Raw genomic sequence first — 26,139 nt, 5'->3', positions numbered from 1 at the left:
TTCCCTTGCAAACTGTGCCTTGTATGTTCTTGTAATTATATATCTGTTAAAAACAAAACAAACAAACAAGTAGCTTTGAATAGTTAAGTGTAATTAATACTATCCATGTGTATAATACTGCTTTTAAAAAGTTGCTACAAAAAGCAGCATAAACATTTATTTTGAAGGAGCTTCTTTTTTGTTTTTGTTTTTAAAGTTATGGTAACATATCTACATCCTACATGATATCCTGGATCTAATACCCTTCCTCCCTTTTGCCCTGCGGACATTTCAAAAGTGTTGTTTCGAGAAGAACTTACTGAAGATGTTTGTTTTGCTTACAAAAACCTCACTATGGAGCGTGTGAGAAAGCAATACTGGGCTGACATGCAGATCGGGCTGACAGCGTCACAATGGCTGTTTTCTTTAGAGCGACTCGCTGAATGAAAGCCCCCGAGGTACCCCCCCCCCCCCCCCCCCCCCCCCATCCACCAGGTTAAAAAAGACATCACATTGTCACTGAACTGGTAAATTAAATAATTGTGGCTCCCTATGAGAAACAATTTATCGATTCACCGACCACACTGCAGCTTATGACTCTCAGCCATAAATAATCGAGGGAAAAGCGATGCAAAACTCTATTACATCAGAAATATAATATCCAAGGCCAAACACATAATCGCAGGCCATGGGTGACAGTCAGGGTATGCATCATATTATTTCTAGATACTGCAACTGATGGTAAATAATATTCCTGTGTTCCCATCTGACAAAGATAGAGGGCAGTGTTTGTCTTTTCAAGCCGAGTTGGTCTCACAGGAACAGGACAGAGATGAGCTTCTTATAGATAAAGAAGGCTCAGGGAGTTCGAGGATCATCGTTCAATAGTTTTTACAAAATCAACTGAAAATAATAAAAAAAGGTCCACACAAGTGCATTTGCCAAAAAATGCAATTTAAAAGTATATCGACTCCTACAGAAACATAAATGAAATCTCTTCAAAGCTATTCCTTATCCTCTTCCATCTACCACACAGTGCAGGGTGGAGTAATGCACCGTTATATTATTGTGGTTTGCATTCCTACAACACTTTGTTGATCTTGAGAATGATTATTTACCGTAATTGGGGCTCTTATACTTTAGTCTCCCTCTGAAGACGCATTGAGGGCGTCTTAAGAATAGTCTCGAGTGCATCTGTCTGTCTTGAGGAGTTAAGAGTGGTGTGGTTTGTGTAAGCGGCCTCATTTACCCTGAGAGTGTGTGTCTCCAGCGAGCTCTTCACAGTGATCCAACCCATCGAGAACAATGCTCCACTCTGGACTTTGATCCGGAACTCCAGAAGTTTGACGGAGAAAAAGAGATTGTTCTATTTCAGATCTTAGTCAGACTGTCACTGTTGACATTTTCCGAGCTGAAGCCAATCAGACGTCGCTTTCATTTCTTAAAACTGCTTTTGTTTTTCATTTATATCATTTTGGACCATTCCGTTCAACATTGACACTGATGAATGACGTAATGATTTTGTCATTTATTTGTGAGCACAAAGAAGCCATAACAGCTGTTTTTAAATTTCATCCAACCAATCAAAATACTTTATTAATCCCGGAAGGGAATTAGGTAATAGAAAATAGTTCAAAACTAGCAGGAGCAACAGCCTGCCTGAACGGTTGGTGCCCCTACTAATAAAGCTTCCAAGTTCAATATATTCAAAGTGAGTCCATTACATTCTAAGTAAGTCAGATCAGTGTTGGGTCAGGCAACACAGGATTGGTTTCACCTACAAATGACCTTATTTGATGACCAAATCCCCTTCTGCATCCTTGCGAACAGATTAGCCATCATATCCCCCCTCTGTGTCCCACCTTGCCTCTCTCTCAGACAAGACAAATGTGTGACTACAACAGCCAGTGGGACATGATAGGGTCCCTGAGCTCAAGCGTATGAAGTGTGTGTGTGTGTGTGTGTGTGTGTGTGTGTGTGTGTGTGTGTGTGTGTGTGTGTGTGTGTGTGTGTGTGTGTGTGTGTGTGTGTGTGTGTGTGTGTGTGTGTGTGTGTGTGTGTGTGTGTGTGTGTGTGTGTGTGTGTGTGTGTGTGTGTGTGTGTGTGTGTGTGTGTGTGTGTGGGGTTGGATGTAGGTTGGAGGCTTACAGTTCATGTCTTGATTGGATAGAATTGCTAGTCTTTTGATGTGTCAGGCGGACATTGAGAAGAACTCCACTGTGTGATTTATGAAGGTGCTGGAAGGAACACACACACACACACACACACACACACACACACACACACACACACACACACACACACACACACACACACACACACACACACACACACCACCTCCCTGCAGAGAGGCACTGTAGCAGACAGGACGCTGGCCAGGCCTGTGTTGTCGGATGGCGCAGACTAAACAGTAAACAGACACTTCACCGGGCAGAGTCAAAGTTTACACAATCTCTCATCTGAGTTGCCTAAGAGTGGAAAATAACAAACAAATCTTCATTTTTCCCCACAATTCAACATGATCATAAGTCACTCATATTAAAAGAAAAGTGGGAAATACCCTTCGAAATGTATTCCCATTGTTATTTATAAACACGCGTGTTTGGACTGTGTCTGTAATTACGGAGAGAAATGTGTCATACATGTACAAGGGTAATGTCGTCGAAACTATAAGCTCTCACTGTCTGCCATGTGCAACTGTGTTCAGTGCAATGCTCGTGTTTGTGATATCTGTCAGCAGAGTTTCTGTGGTGTGGGCTGTATAATGGGAGGATCTAGATTTATAATGGGACCCCCTCTATAGGCCCTGGCCCACTGCCAGCAACCCCAAATGCCTCTTCTGCCTGTTGGTTTAGCCGTTGATCCCTGGAAGTGGCGGTGGAGGATCGCGGCCATATTGGTGCTCATATAAATCACAGGATATGGGTGGTTTTACTGTGGTTGATTATTTTTTCCATCTCTACAATGGGTTCGGGCTCTCGAACAAAGCTGAGATACTTTTTTACCCATGCTTCAAATAGCCAACAGTCTTCAGATAGGCCTGTAAGCCAGCAAGCCACAACACAGATTGACATTTTTAACGTTTCTGTCGCCTCTTTAATGTTTGGTATTCTCAGACAAGCATATAACAGTCGCCCTAAAACAATGTCCCCTCTAGTATCCCTTGTATCCTTTCATGCACTAACCTCCTACACAGTCACAGACAGACAGGCGGGCACAGACACAGAGGAGCTGAGATTATAGCTGTCGGGGCTCATGCTCTCTAATCACAAACACAAGTGAAGATGTTAGTTTCAGCCGAGGAAGGCGTATGAGACACTGGCCTGTACACAGAACATCGCAAACATGTTGTCCTTGTAGACTGCTTCCATTTATGTTGGATAATGTGTGATGTGTTCATTCTATCTGGGATTGGATTGCTTGTAGCTGCAGCTGGACTGGCAAATCGGAGGGCCGGTACAGATATTTTTCAAGAAGTGCTCGTGGATATTCAAAAACGATTTCATCATAGCATGAACTGAGAGTTGAGGAGGACCTGCCGCTTTCTGGGAGTTTGTTCCAAGGTGGACCTGCAGCAGAAGATAAGAAATAACAAAATTCCTTCAGTGTTTTAAAAACTAATGGTAGTATTTTTAAATTCATTATTTGACAGTATAAACAACTCAGAACTTGATGTGAAATCCATTTTTTCTTGGTCTGTGATTTGTCATCAAAAACCAAAAAAGAGGATTAATTAATACCCTGATGAAAAGTGATAGAACCTGTTATCAAATGTCATGGCAAATCCCCAAAGAGTTTTTATATTTTAGTCAGGTTCAAATGTCAGGACATTGTCATTCCTTCAACCTATTATATGCTTTGAGGCAAACAAGTTTTTAATGCAATTAAAAAGGGCCATCATCTCGCTTTATCAGTCCTGTTTAAAAAGTATACAAGTGATGTGCAGTGCTAGAACCCCATCAACCAAACTGGACAGGCTTACATGTATCAGATGTCTTGCTTCCAATATGTCTTTATCAAAACTGACTTATGTCCCTCGTTATAAATATAAGAAGTATGTATTTGTCCATTAATTTCATGGAAAACTTGAATTTAAAATCCATTGTGTGCAGATAACGGACCTCAAATCCCACGGTTGGGAGAAAGAAAGAACAGAAACTAAAATGCAAAGCGTCAAAATGAAAGCTGGTAGCATAGGTTGACAGATAAAACGTTAGAGTTCCTCCCATCTCCTCTCATCAGGCCCACAGGCTTATCCCTCTTGTAGAGCTGTGTCGCTGTGTGAGGGCGCCAAGCACACAACCCTCAGCCCCATCCTCGCTGTAATGAAAAGTGTTATGAATGTATGTGTCTTAATTCTCTTCTACCAAAGTCTGTGGGTGGCAGAATTAGGGTGGGCTATGCTGGGGCCACTTAAATAGAAAACCGTGTCCAGTTAAACTGAGCTGCTCTAAGCCGATTTTTTAAGGTCACATTGGCACCAATGGGGGATTAGTTTGGTTCAGATCAATGTCTGATTGGGATCTTTCTCTCTGCCATTGCCTCCCTCTGTCCTGAAAGAATGCAGCCAAAGTCTTGCGATTTGTACTTGGGGAGAAGAAAGGCTCTCCCCTCCCATGGAGGACAAAGACACACATTAGCTCAGTTTTGCTGTTTTTTCTCTTGCAGGAGTAAAGCTCCCAGCAAAAAGGATCAAACGTATGAAGACATGACCAGTGATGGCACCCCACTGCAGCTGCTGTAGCTACTGTTGCGCAGGATGTGTGTGTGTGTCCAATATGTGTGTGTATTTTCTTGTCTGTGTGTGTTATGTCAAGGGAAAAAAAACAGGTGGCTTCAGCAGCCAGAGCATGCACATGTTGTCAATGTATAGCTGTAAACATTTCTTGGCTTGTGAATTTGTCTCTGAACAAGTGGTGTCCACATTAGTGGAATGTTTGTCATTTTTCCCACAGGACTTGAAGATAACTTACAGCATTGAAATTAAACTCCACTACAATCTGCACCATCCCCCCATTAAAGACCTGCATTTGTGTTAAACTTATCCACTAAGAATAGTTCAGAGTCCAGAATCATTCTGGAAATATGAGAAACACATATACGACAGGTTGTACAGTTGGCTCAGTCAGGGGTCATTTATAAGATACATTTAGAAAAAGAGGCAAATCTAGGATTGAATTGTCAAGTGGAATTGAACATGAGTTTTTGAAATGTAATATCTTATCAAATGTGATTTTATCATAGAAGTATAACACATTTTTCCGTCTTGTGAAAGTGATTTCAATTTTTATAAATATTCCAATCCATTCTATTTATTATCAGTGAGTAAGCAAACATTTTTTTAAATGTAATATTATTATTACTTTTTTGATTTATATGCTAAAATAAAACTCAAACTGAAGTGGAGCCACAGCCGGTTCATTAAAAACCTCTGTTTGAGAAGGACACATTCGAACATGCACTGACTAAATACAATGCAGATAAAGAGATAAAAAGTCAAATGTAAGGAAAAGGAAAGAGACAAAGTGTTTTTGTCATACAATATGTTATTTAGTTAAATTAAGTTAAATTGTTTTGAATGTTATTTCAGTACATATATCACAGTTTTCTTTTTTTCCAAAGCTGCTTCCATAAAGGCCTAATATTTCTGAACTATAGGATACGCTTTTAGTGGCATTGTATGATCAAACAATAGTTTCTGCAGGCAAATATGTGATGTGAACAGATACTAGCCGATGGTGGAGAGATGACATCACACTGAACATGTTGAAACGCATAACATCACATGTGATGAGAGCCTGTGATCGGAGCTGAGGGGTTTTCTGAAATGTTGGTAAACCCATATTCGTTACAGTTCATCAGCAGACATAAAGCATGGAGGGATAATTACAGGTGTAAATGAAACGTTTCTTTGTTCAGCTGTATGTCTCATTAAAGCTCAGTGTATCATTATACAATCAAAGACCAACTAAACAAATAGGACAGACCATAATTGAAGATGAAGCTAAATAGTCATCTGTAATTCTATCAGTTTTCCCACCAAAACCAGGTCCATTATTGAGAAACCGAAGTGTGTCAGGTGTCTTGTCTTTCTTTCCTCTGTTCACACAGTATATAATGTATGCTGGCACAACAGAGCATGCATAAATTAACTCATTTACACAGAGGTTCCCAGCAAACACTGAAAATAAACACAGAGGGAAGCGCAAACACCAGGACTGAATATGTGATTGTTTTTTGGAACCTGATGGAAGTGGGCATCGACACTTGATTTGAATAAAACATTTTCAACAAACAAACAAAGTTTAACAAAGTACCATTCTCAAGTTTTTTGAATCGTCGAATTGTGAGAGTGCCTTGTCCGTGCACTTTCAAATGATTGTTTATCTGCTGACACAACAGTCTCAAGTGACTTCCTACAAGTGTACTACAAGAATCCTGAGCCTACTTGGTCTGCCGCTGCAGAATGGACTCTCCTCCCCTTTAGTTAAAGCCCATTGAGAGCCTCAGCAGCTGGGAGTGTTTGTCTCCTTGTAGTACACTGGTGAGGGTTAGTTACATTAGGGTCACAGGTCAGAGGTCAACCCTGGCTGTGGTGTTAGAATAGGTTTAATTGACATAGAGCCAACCAACTCGGCAGTCACCTGTGACATTAGTCTTGCGGAGTCCAACCAACAAATGGTAAAAGTACACGTCTGGAAACAAGTGATTTACATTTTATATTTAATTAAGTTTAGCATTCAAAATCTAAATCTATCAGAAACACAGAAGAGTGCCTCGAACAACAAACAAAATTGGTGGAAAAGTTGTGTTATATCCTAAAGGAAACCTCCGGATTAGATGAAGGAGAATTAGCAATTAGCTTTTGTAATCTTATTTACAAATCTTATTTGCCATGTCTGCATTTCCCTGGCAAATGGAAATCCAACTTTCACACTCCTTTTTGTTCTTTTTTGTGTCCGCAGAATATATTGTAAGTGGCTGAATGCTGCACAATGTTTACTAGCAAGTGGCCAACATTGTCTGCCTGTTGTTGGGCAGGTAACGCCCAGTGAGGCCCAATTTATTACCATTCTTACTAAAAACAGCTGCATGCTTATTCTAAAAGAGAAATCATACGAGTGGTGAGAGGAAACCAGAACAATAAAGTTGCAGGCGAGCAAACCAAAACAATGAGTTAAAAGCTGCAATAAATCTCTGATGTATAGTAGGGGTGAACTGAAGTCGTGCACTCTCTATGGGTTCGTGACTATGAGCGCAATCTTTCACTCACATAAAGTAGTTGTGTGAGCTATTAATATGACATGGCTCATAGCTTTAAATTACCCTCCCTTCTTAACACACTATCTTCACAAGGCATAAAACTCGGGTACAATGGTGGTTTACGACTTCAATTTTGAAGAAGTGAATAAACTGTGTCACAAGAAATTAGAAAGTTAAATAATGAAAAGAATTGATCATGTGGCTATCATGTGTCACTTGCTTTTTGAAATGGATAAAGACAATAGACATATCGAACTCATAGTAACTGTCAAAGGTTTCTCGGAAACTGAGAAAGCATAAGATCGGGTTGAGTGTTTCCTTTGGTAACTCAGTGTTTGCTCCTCTGATGTTGCACTAAATTCAATTTAAGGCAATCCAGATAATATACGCAGCTGCTTTCCGAACAGCAGCCGCTGCTGGAGGCGAATCTCTGATCGCCTAATTATGTAAAGGGTCGTTGTAGATGAAATGGTCTAAGAGGTCATTATGTGAGGATAGTCCTCACACAGCTGCAGGGCAGGGACAGATGTGCTTGTGCTTCTGTGGGTGAAAGTGAGACAAAGTTACAGAGAGGAAGACTTGAGGTGGAGTAAACCAATTATGTTGTGGCTACAGTATAATAGACTGGAACAAAAGAGAGGTTTAAATACAAAAAGGGGTATGCTGTAAAAAATGCAAGGTGGTAAAAGGTGTATCCATCCTTTCTTGGTCTAATGATGTATTAATCCTTGAATTACAAATTACAAAGGTAATTCATGAAAGTGTAAAGTATATATAAGTATCAGTTTATAATTTCACATAATCAACTTCAGGGCCATCCGATCAGCGACCCAAAAAAAAATGTATCTTCTGTGTAATTGTTATACCTAAAGTATTCAATGACACAGTACCTTAATGTAATGTGGATGTGACAAACATTATTTAAAAAGGATAATTATATGTATATTCAGTTTGGTACAAGTTATTTCTGTACAAACCACCCTATGAACCAAATGATTACAGTCCCATACAGTTTCCATCTTAGTTCAAGCTCCTCTTGGAGAGCAGTGTCAGTTTTTGATTGTTGCAAAACAATGCAAGCCAGTTTGGCCTAACCTGTATATTTTAGGTATTGCGAATACAAACACTCAACCCAAGATGGTAGAAGTTGGAGAGAGCGTTTTGCTAAACTAAAAAACTGCTAAAGAAAAACTGCTGAAATGCAAGAACTTCACTTAAAGTATTTCTCTGCACCGTGTTTTAACAGCCTTTTGCTGCACTTTCAGACCAAGACCAGCAGCAATCAATGGCACCCAAGTTTTTATTGCTACAGACATGACCACACTCTGTCATAGAGAACTCGGGAAATAACATCCTACACAAGTTCTTCATATGAGACAAATTGTGCAAAATTGTCTTCCAATTTATTTGATCTGCAACATCTAGTGACAGGTTACTAATAAGGTAAAAATGTGCATGTGAACTCCAGTTTTCTTAAAAAGTTTCAGAAATGCCCATTACCACCCTGACTTTCATTTGGACTAAATACAACTTTACTAACTGCTTTGACAAAGATTGTTGGAACTGGGAGAAATCATAAGATGCATAATCATCCAATATATATTTCAAAGGAATACAAAGCTGCTGTAATATACTCCATACAAACCAGCATTTACACCAAATATAAATGAATAAATAAATGTTACTCTTGGTTGTAATGATGTATCAAATATAGGCTCCAGAACCAACACCACAAAACCACAATTAAAAAAAAAAAAATGCATATGAGTAAATGCCTAATTGGACACAATTTCCCCAGATTTCCAAAGGATGAATAAAATGTTTGCTTTACTCATGGGTTTCTATTTGGGTCTGAAAAGAAAAGATTGACAGTGCACCTGTGGGCTGCCAATGAAGGGGTGACCCTGAAAAGGAGCGGGGAAGAGGAGGGGAGTGGTTCCTCAGCGCTGCAAACCACTTCAGTTCTCACTTGAGTGCCTCTCTTTGGGCCTTTACCCACGGAGACCCCCACCTAACCGCTTCAGATTGAAATTCCTCCACTCGGCAAGACCCTGTGCTCCCCTCCTCCCCCAGCGCTCGGCACACACCAAGGGGCATTCAAAACGCATTAACACCAAATCAATGGGAAACAGTGAAAAAAGCAAAAAAAAGAAAGAGGGAAATCTCCTTAGCAACATAATCTACACGGCCTGACGAGAGGAGAAGTGAAAAGAAAAGAAAAAGAGAGGGGCGGTGGTGCCGTTTAGGGAGGGAAGAAGAATTGGACACAAAGGCCGGGCACACGGAAAGCTACAAAATCGAAAATGAACACAGAAGAAACTGTTCCTTTTATTATGGGGGCACAATCAGCTACATTAAATCTGAGCCAGGCCCCTCCTCCTCGCCTGGCCTTCCCTCGTCTGGGGACAGGAGCTCTGACTCTGTTTCAGGGAACTGAGGAAGGTAGTAACCCAGGACAAACATTGGCAACTGCATGGTTACCAGAAAACATGTATTTTGTTTCATTACTGAGTTTGGGTTTCATTTCTTCTTTAAAATCCCATTGAATTCATGATTTCAGTCTTCAGGCAACACATACCTTCTTAATTGGTTTTTGCATTAATCCTACACTTGGCAAAAACATTTAAAAAACATTAAGATGGGAATCTTCATGTGAATCCTATACAATGCCTTGTGTTTGAAGACCTTATCTGCACACCGACAACCACTCAGGGATTAGAGTTGTCCCGTCTAGCCTTTACACAAACACTAAGTCTGGCTTAATGAACTCAGGCTCTGCGTCTGTGGCAGAACAATGCAAACATCCCTCAGAGACTCTCAGTCTCTGTTTGCACTCAGAGGGTAGAAGGTGATTGTAATCGGACTGAACTTAAACAACAACAAAACAATAAAGGTATGGTAACAATATAAAACATGCTCTGCCAATGTTACGAGGACGCACATACATTATATCGTAACCATTAACCTGTCGAAATGACTACTTTGTGTTAATTTGTGTATATTAGAGAGCAATTAGCGTGGAGCAAGAACTCTGGCCACCAGCAGCCCTGTAAATGACCTCTGACCTCCCCTGCATGATCAGCCCTTTGAGAGGAGGGCCTGCTTTAATTAGGAGGTCATTAAGAGCCAACCTCAACCCACCATGGGACCACATAAAGCCAGCGCCCACTCCCACCTGCAATCACATAATCTGCACCATGGCGTTCATTCAAACACAGCTGAGTACTCCACAAACTGCATGTATGTTCGTGTCAGCATGCCTTGTTGTGTTCATGGACATTTAAGTGCACTGTATGCAACTGCCTGAAATTGCAGTTTGTGATCTTTTTTAAAAAAAAAAATGTTTGGATTGGTATTTTTTCTCAGTATTTGAATATTTATAGTTATGTTTGATCAGTATAGGTAAAATAAGGAGACCAACTCTTTACAGTTTTCCTTTTTCTACATATCAAGACTAGTGGGAGCCACATGTGTGATTGGCTAAAGGTGAAAAGGGAGGTTACACTCTGGTCATGCTTCAAAAGATGAAAAATAGAGGAAATGAAAATTAAAAAAGTATGAAAGGCGAGTGAGCACCAGAGAGCAGAAAGAGTCTAAAGAGGTGAAACAACAAAGTCAGATAGAGTATAAAGGTGGAGAAAATAGATGACAAGGGAAAAGAGCGCTTTTATTCAAGCCTCTGATTTCACACTCACACAAAGAGCTTTGGGGACGTTTCATCCTTTTCACATTTCTTCTGCATTTAGTCAGTGTTATTCTGCAGTGCAGTGTCTCCTATATGGGAGAGGGAGCGCTGCCCGGAGAGGAGTCAGCTCCATTCACAGCTTTATAAATCACCTCAGCATGCGCAGACCGTTGCCAATCGGCCAATTACGCCCCCCTGACACACCAGGGCTGATAAAGAAGGCCAAGGACAATAGGATCACAGGCCAGATAAACGACCCTTTAATGAAGTCGCCCACAAAACAGGCCAAAACCGCGCGCCCCACTTACGTATTCCATCACGCCGTTGCCCTCACATTTCCTCTTGCTCAGCCGCCACGGCAGGCACAGCTGGGGAGAGGGAGACACTGAGAAAGAGAGGCAGAGTAAGAGAAAAAGGAGAGAAAAATGACTCTGTGCTCTGACACTGCTAAGCCCCCCACCCAAGGCCCCTTTCAGACTTTGGGCCGAACAAAAGCATCTGTTGCCATACTGTGCCGCTCAGACCCCCCTTAACACACACACACACACACACACTCAAGTTGGGTAAGGAGCCTCGCAGGAGCTAAAAAAGGCAGCACTGGGCCGTATGCAGCTGAGGCTGCTCACCTTGTGGCGCAACCTATTGTGCGCCCCATTCCAGGAGCTTCTCCATCCATCTTTGTGTCTCAGGGACAAATAGAGAAAGAGAGAGAGAGAGAGAGAGAGAGAGAGAGAGAGAGAGAGAGAGAGAGAGAGAGAGAGAGAGAGAGAGAGAGAGAGAGAAACTGTGGATGTCAGAGTGAGAGAGAGGGGCACAGGACTGCAGCTGCAGGATGAATAGGAGAGGGAACGAAGGGATGAGGTGGGAGTGAGAGAGAGAGAAGGGGGCAGCTGCAGGGTGGTCCCACCCCTCCGTCCCTCCACCTCTAGAGTGTTGTTTGGCTCCTCTTAGGATTCAGAATGCAAACAACTTCATGCTGCATGCTGCAAGAGCAGACGGTCCCTGTAACAGCACTGAGGTATACAGGGGGAAAGAATGAGCACAGAGAAGGGTAAAGGTGTACTTAGAAGTTTCACATGTAAACCAGCAAGGTGGGGGGGGGGAGATTCAGAGTTACTACCATCTTTTAATATCCAGATCCCCTTTCAATAAGCTTTAAGATGTACATAGCGAGGCTGTAAAAATGAACATATTACCCAGACTTTTGTTTTTGTTTCAATCTCTGCCGATTTGGGTCCCGGCACCTGCCTTCATTATGTTGGAGAAGCATATATCTACATGTATATGGCAGAATAAGAGACCGAGGGTAAGATATAAAACACTTCCTCTTGGGAAGGACCAGGGCGGGCTCAGCCTTCCCAACATAAAGCACTACTTTTGGGCGGCGCAATTAACAGCGGAGGTAGCCTGGATTCACAATGACACAGAGACAGGATGGGTTAGTATAGAGCAGAGCTCATTACCAGGGATTCCTTTGTCCACTCTGGTTTTTATGAGCCAACAGTCTCAAAAGAAAGTCGGAGTCCAAAACATGTGAAACACACCTTAAAAGTGTGGTCTGCGGTACAAAAGAGATTTAGGGGGACAGTTGCCCTCTCTCTCTCGAGCGATGCAAATTGATGGAAATCTAGAATTCCTCCCCTCAATAGCGGACAGTACCTTTAAGAAGTGGGCAGACAGAGGTCTAAAGATTATTGACCAATTATGTTATGATAATATTTTTGCAGCCATGTTCCTATGTCCAGGAGAAGCTTCAGTTACCATCGTGTGATATGTTTAGGTATTTACAGATTAGGCCTTACATTACAAAACGAAGACACGGTTCTTTAGGACACCCTTGATCATTTCCAAATGTATAGACACCCCCACAGCAAAGCATTGCCTGATTGGTGACCACTCACACATATTCTGGGACTGCCCAAAGATGGTCTCTTTCTGGCACGGGGTAAAGGAGTAGAGAGACTGAATTATGGGAATTGATCTACCGCTCAACCCGAGTCACTTTATACTTGATCTGGTTGCAGAGGATGTATGTAATAGAAACCAGAACCTGTTGCATATACTCCTGATGACTGCTAGGAAAATGGTAACATTGAATTGGAGGAAGCCAAAACCACCTACACTGGCACAATGGAAACTAAACTTAAAGGAGGTATATGGGATGGAGGCTCTGACTGCCCAATTACAATTAATGACAGACCTGTTTCAACAGAGGTGGTCTCCCCTGACAAGGTCTTTCTCTGCCTGAGAAAAACCCCAGATCCTGTGATGTATGTGTGGTATTATTTTTAATATTACTACTACTCTATTGTCATTTGTTGTTTGTATTTTCCTTTCCCTGTTTTGATTTTCAAATGGATGTAGGGTCTGCATTTTTTATTTTTTTTATTTGATCTTTTCCAACATTGCTGATATGTACTGTCTTTGGTGTATATACTGATGTGCTGTAAAGTGATGTAAGGTTTATTTTCTTTGTTCAAGAAAAAAAGATGTACATAGCAGCTTATTGCACTTTGTCCACACATCCCGTAACTGTATATCATGTGTCATTGCTCTTTGATCAAGATATAAGATGTTTACACTTGGTTGGATAATCAAACTGTTTGCATACGTTAGCTGTTTGTGTAGCCGCCATTCCTGCAGGTGAAAATATTCTTGATGTCTTGTGCATCCTTCTACACATTCCTGCATTCGGTATATTTGGAAACTTTGGGATATCCACTTAACATTTATGCGTGCTTGTACGAGGTGTAGTGCACGGCATGAGGTTGTAGTTATTGGAAGGATGCTGCTTGTGTTAATGGACAGATGAATAAAGGTAAGCTGACGATACATTATGCAGAGCAACAAATCATGAAGGAACCGCATCACAAGCATTTGAGAAAAAGCAAATACAAATATTATACATAACGTTACTGTTGAAACCTTAATAATCATTAAGGTTTCTTTACTTGGCTATATAAAACTTACCACGTTTATTAGGAAAGATTAGCTAAAACTAATGCAGTCTAATACAACAGTCCTCCAGTAAATCCGTTGTGTTAAATCAAGAGTGTCTACCCTTTTGTATATAAATAGGGTGGACAAAATAATAGCACAACATAATTCAGTTCAACAGCACTGCAACACTCCAGTCTCCAAAATTACTTTTCAGATAATTGAAATGTATTCACTAAAACACAAACATAATGAGGGGCATGATTAATGGATGTATTGCAGGACTGTTGTATTAGACATCATTAGTTCTAGTGTGTATACGGAGTGTATGACTGCCATTGTTCTTTTTTTAGCTCTTCATTTTGGCGCTGAACCTGACCAGACTCTCTAAGGCAGCACATTGTCTGAAGAAATGCCTAATGCCATACCCATTAGTTTAACTATTTGAATGGCCCACACAGATAACAATTGGACTCCCTGAAAATACATTGTAATAAGTAAAGGTATGGCTGGTGTTCTTATGTCATGAAAGTTGACATTTTGGAAATACATGGTACAGGTAACCAATACAAATACAGGTAAACAACAGCTATAGTAAAGAAAACACATATTCCGTCTTAGTTTCCTCACAAACTACACTCAATATACAGTGCATTCAGTGCTATAAAAACGGGGGAAAGCCACTACAATAAGAGTTATCACAGTTTGGTGGAAGAATACGTGGATAATTATCACAGCTGCAGGTGCAGAAACGGTGTCAACAAGTTCAGATCCCCTCCACCCACCCTCACACGCAGCGGTGGCCTCCCTGGAGGAGAGTCAGTGTCCAGCGGTCGTCCTCTCCGTCAGCGGACACCTCCGAACCTCCATCCTCCTCACCCCAACCCACTTCTTTGTGCTTTGTATATGTAACCTCGCTCCTCAAGAAAGCGTATTATGGATTAAACAAAAATACTCCTTTAGCAACAGTTACTTCTTTGTGATGAAGTACCTTTTATAAAATCCTCCTTCAAGCCTTTTTGGAGAAAATCCTCCAGTGAGGTCTGTGTGTTTTTCTGATTTATATGTAGATCAGGTCTCATCCAAAGATGCTCCGACACTGTCCTCACTGTAGAGATGTCTTTTCTCCATCCACACAAACATCTCTCACTCACACTTAAAACAAATGTACTCTCTTGGGCATTGTCATGCTTCAGAATGAGACTTTTAGGAGTGTGTTTAGCATTCAGGTTTGGTTATTCATTCCCCGTCTCCGCTGAGAAATCTTTGTTTGGCCGCTCCTCTTCAAACCTTGGAGTGTCAGGAGGGGCGGGGGGATCGATTTGATTCTAATCGGACCATGAAAAGAACATGATCTAACTACTTTCAGACCGGAGTATATTTAGGCCCACTCCTCTTTACACTCTCCCTCTCTCCATTCCCCCCCACTTTAGTGCGGGCACAATGAAGCTGGGCAATTTGAAAAGCTTTGAATGTCTCGTCAATGACTTTCTGAATACAGGGGAGCGAGATTTGGAGAGCAGAAGAGGGAGAAAGGGAGTGAGGAAAGCAGGAAAAAAGAGGGAGAAATGAAAAAAATAAAAAGGCCAGGGGGCAGACATAAAAATTCCAAGAGTTGTTTAAGCGTGGGTGGGTTCATTTGCATGACAGCGCCATGTGAATACGACTGACCCCTTGGACCGCCCCAGTGCTAGGCCGAGCTGCAGCCTGACGTGCAGGCTTTGACCCAGCTCATTGACTCTGAATGGATACTCTGTCAAAGGGAGGGACCTTCAGCTCGTAGCCGGACGGGCATCTGCAGACCTCCTGTTTGACACCCAGCTACCTCCATTTCCATCCCTACTTATATCACAGAGGGCCGTGCACGCACACACACACACACACACAGACATTTACCACACCATTAGGCAGCTCTCCCAAGCTCTCTTATCGCCGACCCCCAGGCCTGCATGGAGAATCACATTCAGGGAGGAGATCTGAATACAGAGAAGTAAACATCCATAGAAACAGTTAAAACATTTGCAAAGACCTTTCACTACTTCTGCAGAACAAACACACACATGCACGGACACACGCGCACACACACAGACACGGCAGGTGCAGCAAAGCTCTTGCACGTGCAGGCCCATCAACACGCTTCACTTGATGGCTCTATGATTTACTGCAACAGGCAGGTGAGAGGACACAGAGTGGACCAGGGGGTGGCCGAGCGATGTAGTCGCATACAAATCTAAGTAGCTGCCCCCAACTCCCCCTCAATTCCATACAAAGTTGTGACTCTGTGCAAACACAAAGCTCAGACAGCTTACAAACACTCTATCCATTTATCTGGCTGGCACAGAGCTGGGACGATGCAGACAGGAGCGCCCGGCCCTGACCTCCACCATCTAGATACGGAGAAAAGCAAGCACTTGGAAATGCAAACAGCGTGGAGCAAAACACTTGTTAAATTGCATTAAATTAACTTACTTTCAAAGAAAAAAAGAATAAAGACAAGCATCATGCAATGAATGGCTGATTATGACAAGAGGGATGCAGATTGTTGTGGGAGAAATGTTTACAATGCTAATAGAGAACTGTATTTGCTCTAGCACCAAAATCACCCCATCCCAAATATTAAATATATTGATTTATTGTCTTTAAATGGAATCTCATGGTACAATTATTTTTCTTCATTTTTTTGCATTCACAAAAAATCATTTACATTTTGTTTGTTAGGTTTTCTTACATACAGTAAAGACATACATTATACGAGTAAATAAAGGGATCATATCTTTCTTAATGAAACTCTTAATCTAAAAAGTTACTCTAGCTTGTAGGAGATTAAAGCTTAAAATTGTACTTTAGTGTTGTAATTTGGTAAATATAATTAAAGTAGTTACACTCCACTGTTTTACTAAAGTTAAAGTTTACACCACTGTTAAACTTGATGGCAAGTGTATATTTAAAAAAGGCACACACTACAGACAGTAGAGCTTAAAGGGTTGTTTAATTTTGAGAAAGTATGAAATTCCCTTTTAATGTTAATTTAATATAAGGTTTGTTTTATTTCTAACACTATATAATGTGCATTTACTTTATATAGAATTTATTTTGAAAGGTTGTGTTTTCACACACTTTTTAGTTGAACTAATCAACTTCTTCACAGCAGAGAGTTGGACCTGTCACAGTCGGGAAGCACAGGGGTAATTATCACAATAACGAAGGCTCTGTTATATTCAAGTGTCCTATAAGTCATTATGTCAGTGAGACGGCAGGGACAACACCAGGAACCTGAGAGTGAAGTAGATAGAGGGGAATCAGCCATCATTCATTTACACACGAGCTTCACTGTCATGCCGACATATCTAATGTGAACAAGGCCTATATTTTCCATGATGTAAACTGCAAAATATAAAAAGTACATAGCATAGTCATAGAAATGATTTAAATGAAGTTACATAAAAAAATGTGCCTAAAATAAATCAGTCAATTTATTTAGTTAAAATATGGTGTGAAAAAAAAATGCTTTTGTTGACTGCTTTTAAATGATCAGTTAAATGATTTAAAAAAAAAACCTGGATGACTTTTAGATTTAATTCTAAAACACCATGTTTCACATATTCTATTTTATAATTGTTTTACTTTATAAATATCTATAAATATATTTGTATTCATTTCTGTGTTTGTCTGTATTTGATCCATCTTTCTTCAATAAGAAATTGCAGATGTCTTTGTAAACAATGTGACATCACAAGTGGCTTCGATTACAACACAGCATCTGAAGGATGTTATATTGGAAAAAAAGACACTCGATACTACTGACAATCCATATCTTAATCTGACGGTACTACTGTAGTTCATTGAATAGATTAACTCAGTATGATTTATGGAATTGAAGTTTTTCTAACAATATAATCAAAATTAGGTGAATTTTCAAATAACATTGCACATGCTGGAGGGAGCTGGAGGTCTGATGCAGCTGCCCAACCAACTCCAGCCGGTTCATGTGATGCCCGAACTGCCTGTTAGCAGCCTGTTGCATAATAAGCTCTGCTGGGCTTCAAACACTTGATGGGTTTCTCCGTTATTAAACCTCGTGGTCCCCTCAAAAAGATGCAAAAAGAAATGTATTAATTGTAATCTGAAAATGTAAGCAGCTCTGGTGGCTTTTACAGACTCTGGAAGCAGGCTGTTTCACACATTGCAATGAAATCCCGTCATCATTCCATCCTAATGAGAGATTCATGATCAAAAGTGTAAATCTTCAATTACATTTACTTACACACGATTGTATCGCAAATACTTAAACTGCATGTTCAACATAAGAAGTAAAGCTGATAGTAACTGAAAAGTGTTTAGGAGAAAATGTGTTCCTCCAGGTTTTAAAATCTGTTGTCTTAGCTCTACTATATGATAATTACAAAAAGGCAGTAAGTGACCGTATTTGGGTGCCATTAGACAATTACCATATACATCTCATAATCCTCTAATTAAAAGAATCGTATTTAACAACAGTAACACCTTCATGACTGTGTAAAACACGGAGGGTTTCAATAACATGGTTGAGTCTATGCAAAACAGTCCAATGAATATAAATAGCTGAAATGCCAACAGCTGTACAATGATGAAACTAAAATGGAGGGAAATCACATCGATGCTGTCTTCATTGTGGAAATGAGCAGAATCCTTCAGAGTCGCAGAGTGCTGCATCCTGACAGCTCACTCTCAACTTTCAACTTCTGAATATCTTCCAATAAATCACATTATATACGTAATAATGATGGGAAAATGCGGCCTTCATCTCAATACAGAAACGTGAAAGCTTTCCCATTTCTTTGAAAACCTCTTTTTGACCTCAAGCGAAGGGAAAACTGGGATTAGTTTAGAGCGACAAGCTGCCAGAGAGACACTAACAGGCTGCAATGAAAATCACCATAACGACAAACTCTACTCAACATGACACTTTCCCAAATCAATATTAAATCTGAACAAAGAATGCATAGGAAAACAGAAATATTATTTATCTAAAAGAAAAAGTCCGGCTGACATTCTTGAAGTTGCTACATTTAGGGAGGATTATTTAAAAACAACAGTACAGTGAAAAGGATGCTGATTAAAACCAAAAAGCTGCAGGTTCCTGGATCTATTCGCTACGTGCTGATGGGATTATACTGTAGATGTAAATCAGTGGAGGCTTTTATAGGCAGAGCTCAAACATCCCCTCAGAGAGAGATGAATAAAAAGCTTGATTGACAGGTATAAGGTGGCGATAGCGTGTGGATGAAACAGTTTGGTTTGTTTGCTTCTTCACAGTCTGATAAACAGAGGACAGAGAGATTGCGGCCCATGTCTATTCATGGTGCCGGCTGACGACAAAAGATGCGGCCCGGACACACATTCCAGCCTGCTTCCGCTCCAGCACACAAGCTCAATCCAAGGGATTTCCCCTTTCAAAAAGGGAGAAAAAGGGCTACAATATCACCTCTTTTAGATTGAGGGAGAGACTGGCCGGGGTAACCGGGTGGAGGGACTCCTGTCATTCACTTCTTTGAAACATTTCCTGATTTAGGTTTCAGGGGAAGTCAGGTTGTGAGGAGAGGAGGGGTGAGAACCTTTCAGGTTTGGTTGAGGCTGTTCAGAGAGGAGGTGATTGGTCTCCATCTAAAACACAGCTGTTTCATTTGGGCTGTTTCAACCGTGGACACAGTTTATTCGTGTCCATGGTTGATATGTTCTGTGTAGATGAGCACGTCTCGGGCTACATTCCAAAGGATAACAAGCTAATCATTAACTTAGATAAAACAGCATCTTGCTCTTTGTGGAAACCAGCGAGGAGCAGAATAATGAGTCCTTACAGATAACTAGCGAGCATGCAGCGAGTCCTTACAGCGAGAACATGCACTACAAAGTGACCAACAACGGAATAGCTTCATATCACAAAGAGGATTGCATTTCAGGACTATTTGACAACTCAAGCAAGAAAAGATTGCAATAAGGGCTGCTCTGTGCTGTCTCTGTAATGGCATTTGCTTAGTCTTTTGGAAACAACAGGGACAAATCAGGGCTCGAACAACGAGCTTTAATAAAGACGTTTCTCTGGGAACTTAACCGTGATCGGCGTCGCTATCAGTCGGTGTTTATCTCATTTTCGAGGCTCGTTAATTGTGTGCGCCTTGACACGCAGACACATACACATGCAGCGCTGAGTGTGGACATCCAGACACACTCGTTGGCGCAGGGGCACACTTCAGTCTGGAGTGTCTGGTCTGAGCAGCTCTGTGAGACTGAGAAGCGTCTCCCTAATTAGAGGGAGCCTGGTGCAGGACATCTCTATGGGCCATCAACAGGGCCCTCGCTGGCTTTGTTTCCGCAGCCTCTTCTTACACTGAAGCTGTCACTTTACTTTTCTATAGGAGAGGGCCATGCTCTCTAACAGTGTTCCCAATCACAGTAACCGTTTGTGGACCTTTGCGAAGATATATCTGCAACATAACGATCTTTATATTGAAGAGAAAATGTTTCCTGCTCCATTTTTGCACTAAAACTTAAACATAAGCGTATTGACGTTGACCTCCTGTTGTGAGACATTAAGAGAGACTGCTTCTCTTTGTTTATGCGGCTAACTTGTCATGGTGTTTTAAAATGCAATTACCTCCATCTCATTTTTGCATAGAAACCTAATTATTCACTGAGATATAAATTAGATTCCACATTCATGGAGAGCAGGAACCCCCTAAACTCCTGCAGGACGCCATTCAGCGGCCAGCTTCTTTCTCTCGCCGCTCCCCTTTTCTCTGCAGACCATGAGATGGAGAGTAGCCACTGCAGCTGCTATTCACATCAAGCAGATAATTGTTAATGAAAAGTCATTGCGTGGCATTATGTTGTCCACAGGATCATTGTTCATTTTCCCCCCTGCGCCATTGAGATCTATATGGAGGACCAGAGTGTTTCCTTTGAGTTTTGGTATTCAGGATCTGTTGCCTGGTAACTAATAAAGGGGCAAATCATCCACTGTATCGGCCAAGATGGGCCGCAGACTGGCCCTGCACAACAATGCAAGGTTTGTAAAAAGGCGTTGAAACAAGTTAATGACGCTTGTTCAACAAAACATTAATGGACTTCTTCACGGTATAATATGGCATGGGATGCGATGTGAATGAGAGGGGGGGAACTTCAGCGGTGCACTTTTACAAAGTTTGTGTGTTTTTACTACGGGGAGGAGCTGGATACACACACACACACCTTTTTGAACCTCTTTGATGCACTTGCGTACTAGAACTACTGTTTTCCACAGAGGATAATAAAATTACACTAAGAATCTATAAAGAGAATACACTTTTTTTCTCTAATTTAAATGTAAGTTTCATGTTATTCAATGGGCCAGTGATTAATTGCCCATCATTAGATTTGAAAAGGGAGTGAACGGTGGAGGGTAACCGCTGCACTATAAAGTAAAAGGCACACAACTCTAGAGAGAAAGAAGAGGAGAAAGTAAGAGGTGGGGCCTGAGAGCTTTACACATTTCTGAAATTCTTTTTTCCCCTTAATCTAGCATTTAAACAGTGAGTGATATAGAACCGGCCCCATTTGTTGAACTGGCTTCTTAACCAAAGCGGACAAAAAAACTGCAGCCCTGTCACCCCGAGCAGAATAAAGGGAATCAAAGGATTTTTCCCTTAAATGGACTAATTTTCTCCTTGAATTATGAAAGTAATGGCTAGGTAACAGCCTGTGCTCAGTACCCGACAGCTTAATGCTTCCTAAATCCTTCCACGTGGCTCCACTAGTGCTGGCAATTAGGCCTCATTATAGCCTCATAAAGGATCTCATTTGTGGGATTACTTAATAGACAATGAAATTTTATCGTGCAGAATTATGGAAAAATAATATTAGAGCTCGCATGGTGTGTCGAGGGCGCGCGCCACGCATCATTCCGCTTGGTTTACTCGCTCCCTCTCTCCCTCTCTTGCTTCTGACTGTTATCTGTACCATAACAACGCTGCGTCTTCCTTGTCAAGCGCTGGATTCACTTTATTATAGCAATTACTGTCTGTGTGACAGACATGTTTGTTTTGTTATCATTACCCTGGTTGGATTTTAAAGACTTTCTAATTCTTTCAAAAGACTGCATTTTAACTCACACTTCAGTAAGTGCTTCAGTTTGCTATAATCATGTATTTGCTCCAAAATAAGGGAAAAAAGAGGAAAATGAGGTGTAAAATAAACAAAAACTGACTTATCAAACTTGGGATCCACAACAGGCCTATTGCACTTGTGTTTGTCTAATACATGTGTTTCTTCCTGAGGTCAGAGCAGAAACTAACACATGTTGTGTTGGACCTGGCCGTCTGCGCATAAACCTACTGCCGGACCTCTGTCTGAAGGTTTGAGGCGTTACTTGGCAGATGAAAGCAGAAGCTAAACCTACCGGTGACCCGCCTGGGGATCAAACTCGCTAATTATTGTCACAAGATGAGGGATTAACGCATTTCTCAAATAGCTGCCTGTTTACCCCTGCACAGACCGACCATTATAAACACTTTCTAATTGAATCCTAATCGCCATCAAATAACCACAGTCCAGACTCGCCATCAGTTCATAATTCTTTAATTGCTGGAAGTGAAACCTGGACCAGCCGAACCCAAAGTAGCCTATGATTAGTTTGCAGAGCAATTAGTGGTTATAAGCGCGTGCAAAATTCTTTAAAATCGCATTTGGGAAAGATAAATGGACTATGTAACAAAAACAAGTCTGGGTAGAATCCATCATAAAGCTTTGCTCCACATGCCAGAATAGGAGCAACGTTATTTTATAAGCACATTACGGATATAGAAAAAATAAACATTTATCAAATCACCCTCAGGAAACTTAAGAAGTGATTATTCTCTTATAATAAAGTATACAAAACACAGAGGAGGGTGAATATTTCTATTTCTGTTTCCATTGCTCCTGCTCAACTGCATTCTTCTTTCAGCTGTTCCATTACATGTATTCAATAAATGTTTTTGAAGTGATCAGAGTTTTTTTTTAAAAGGATGTATAATTACATTTTACAATTTAGAATCTATATGACCAGATTCTTAAGGTATTTGTAATCCGAGTTTCACACTATAACCATATTTTTCAGCTGCATGGTTGTAAAAAGACATTTAGGAAGCTTTTTTGTTACAGTTTTTACAAAATGAAAGTTTAGTTATTATATGGTTTGGACTAAGAAAGCCTATGCAAAGCTGTGTTCATAAGAAAATACATAAATAACTATTTTATAATGTTCCTTTTATTATTTGTCTAATAATTATAATACTATTGTTAATTTGGGGATAGACAGAGTACATTTGCTAGTTGTGATTGGAGGCCAGGGGAGACATCACGTGGTTTGGGTCGCTGACAGTATAAACCCTTGGAGCCGGGTGCGCACGTGGGTGACGCTGCAGGGCCAACCCTCTTCGGGATCCCTTTTGTTGAACCATCAAACATAAGCACCTTTGGAGATCCCGAGGGGTTCAGATGAGAAACAGCTATCATCTTGTACACGGGGAGATCACTAAACAGCAACGCAGCCATGTCGAGGTCTTTTTATGTCGATTCTTTAATAATCAAGGATACGGTTCGACCAGGACCAATTGAGCATCCCGGGCAAGACTTCCTTATTCCCATCAGCATGCACTCTCCGGGCATGATGACGGTCACCGCTCCGATGTGCCCGTCCAGGAAAACAGGGACTTTTTGTGTTTGCCCGCTGTGCGTGTCGTCCCACATCCACCATTCCCGCAGCGGCATTCCCATGCTGAAGAGTCATTTTCCAGGAGCGGAGGCGCAGTACTGTCAGAGGATAGCGCACCAGCAGTCTGCTGCCCTCGCGCACCCGGGACATACACCTGTCTGCACGCCCACCTTCAGCGTCACAGATCCCAGGAGATACCACTGCCTGTCTATCGGTAAGCCACCTGTTTGCTACTCTCTCGGCACCTGTCTGATAATATTGCTACACTTCATGGTGCACTTACAGGCAGTTAGATGAAAGTAAACGCTCGGCTTTTACGCACAATGATTTACACGTGATGTGTTGTGCCATTCGCATCTATAATTGAATTTAGACTCGTAGTGATACTTCAAATTCAAACGTCTAACATGATGTATTCTTTCTTCCTCAGGCGCCTCAGACAACAGCCACATACAGAATGGCAAGAGGATGCGCACGGCTTTCACAAGCACGCAACTCCTGGAACTTGAAAGGGAGTTTTCCACGAACATGTATCTTTCGAGACTCAGAAGAATCGAAATCGCCACGTATTTGAACCTGTCAGAGAAACAGGTGAAAATCTGGTTTCAGAACCGCAGAGTGAAGCACAAGAAGGAGGGGAAAGCCACCCAAAGGAGCGCACACAGCGGGTGCAAGTGCACAACCGGTCACACAGACTATTCAAGGTCAGAGGATGAGGAGTCTCTGTCTCCGGCCTCTGCTTCAGAAGAGAAAGAGGTGTCACCCATCTGATAACAACTCTCCAATTCCCACTGCTGGCACTTACTCTGCCCTGCTGCAGTTATGGTTAACGGCATCATGACAAAAATATCCTGCATGAAAACTAAGAAGTGTTAAAAATGTCAGTTGTTCTTCACTTCATGTTTATTCCCCTTTAAAATTGAAGGAAAAATGTGAATACGTGTTTTAACACTGCCGTGAAATGTTGGAAAACATGACCTGATGTATGCCGTAATAATGATGTATTTTGATCCATTCTGGATTCTAACCCAGGTATAGTCAACCATCCAAATGTTTTTAACTATTGCCTGATATCCCATTTCTGTCGGTGAGGTTGTGTGGTTAATAGTATAGGCCTAACCTCTGTGGAACCTTTACGCACATTTGTAAACTATGTATATGAGTATTTATTGTAATAAACATGAGTTGACCTAAGTTCTGTGCTGATTATTATGATCAATGATGAGTTCGGTTATACAAATAACGGGATATCATCCTGCAATATTTAAATTATATATATAACGAATAATTGCAAAAGAAAATAATTGACAAATGAATATTGAGGAACATCAACTTAATACGCAATATAAAAATGTCCTTCATGGTTACATTTAACATAAATACTTAAATGAGTAGATGACTTATTATTATTATTATTATTATGAATTGTTCATAGCACATGTACCATTTAGGACTAGCCCTGTAGTAATAACAAAAAAGTATCCCATACACAATTGTAATTTAAAACTACTTAAAATAGGAGAAAACTAAATATTTAAAACCCCTATCAATATAATGCAATCCAGCACAACTAACTTCAAAAGTTAGATCAATTCCTGTGACAGTCTCGACAAACACTCACATAAGTAGTTATCTTGACGATTTCAAATACATCGTTTCTATTGAGGAGTTTTTCACAAGTGCACAAGTGCAGTTACCTTTAATTATCAAACCTTTCCAACGTCTTTTCTATCGATCGAAAGCCATTGTTATTAAGCTGTCATCACGCGTTCGTTTCTATTTTACAAGACTGTATACCCTACCAATGTTAATCGTGTTTTGTTTTTTTAAACATAAAGCTCCATTCATATATGACCATATAATATATGTAATTCAAAGTCGATGTAGTAAGGTATGAAAGTGTAATTTCTCCTTAGACCGACCACAAAAGGGTAACCGATAACGCCCCTGGGCAGCAGCCAATAGTCCATTAATGTTCACTTTTGAAAAGATTTCGGTCGTCCAAAGCGAGTTTAATTGCGTTTTCGGTCCCACGTTGGTTGATTATGCTGCTATTGCTTGAAACCACAGAACAAGGATATATAGAAGTGGGCAAAGGCTTTGACAGGTTAGATTGTCCTGCCTTGGGACTCGCATTTAGTCGGAGACCCCCGACGGCTGTGTGCTCAGAGAGCTTTGAGAGACAGCTACAGGGTTCCTCCGAGCGACAGAGAACGATTTAGTCACTGTTTCATTAGGCACTATTTGAACCTTTCAACTTATGGTGAATTAAAGGGGGCACGCTCAAATGGAAAGACTCTGAGGGGGGATTACGTGGGAGGGGCCACTGGAAATTAGCTGACGCCTAATTTAACTCGTTTCTGTCAGAGTTTGGGATACATTCCTAATTGAGAGGGGAAGCAGGTGAAGTCTTGGTCCCACGCAGACCCATTCAGAGCGGGAATAAATGGTCCCCTTTCACATCCCGCTGGTGATCATATATTATTGGGGGAAAGCCACCTAATGAATATTGAAGTTCCTATTAATCGAATTAGAGTTCCCTTGCAGGTGTGAAAGACCAATGCAC

General features: G+C 41.0%; 1 protein-coding gene across 1 annotated transcript; it reads left to right on the top strand.

The window, feature by feature from the left end:
• Positions 1-23,380: 23,380 nt before the first annotated feature.
• gsx2 (GS homeobox 2) lies at positions 23,381-24,344 on the top strand. Its single transcript, XM_034081853.1, has 2 exons — positions 23,381-23,787; positions 24,004-24,344. The coding sequence occupies exons 1-2, from the start codon at positions 23,412-23,414 to the stop codon at positions 24,342-24,344; spliced, it is 717 nt and encodes a 238-aa protein (XP_033937744.1). The 5' UTR covers positions 23,381-23,411.
• The last annotated feature ends 1,795 nt before the right edge of the window (positions 24,345-26,139 follow it).

Source organism: Pseudochaenichthys georgianus, chromosome 4 (genome assembly GCF_902827115.2).
Source record: "Pseudochaenichthys georgianus chromosome 4, fPseGeo1.2, whole genome shotgun sequence".
In the NCBI taxonomy this organism is placed as follows: Eukaryota; Metazoa; Chordata; class Actinopteri; order Perciformes; family Channichthyidae; genus Pseudochaenichthys; species Pseudochaenichthys georgianus.
Note: the sequence above shows the minus strand (reverse complement) of the source record. Positions and strands in the feature narration are given on the sequence as shown.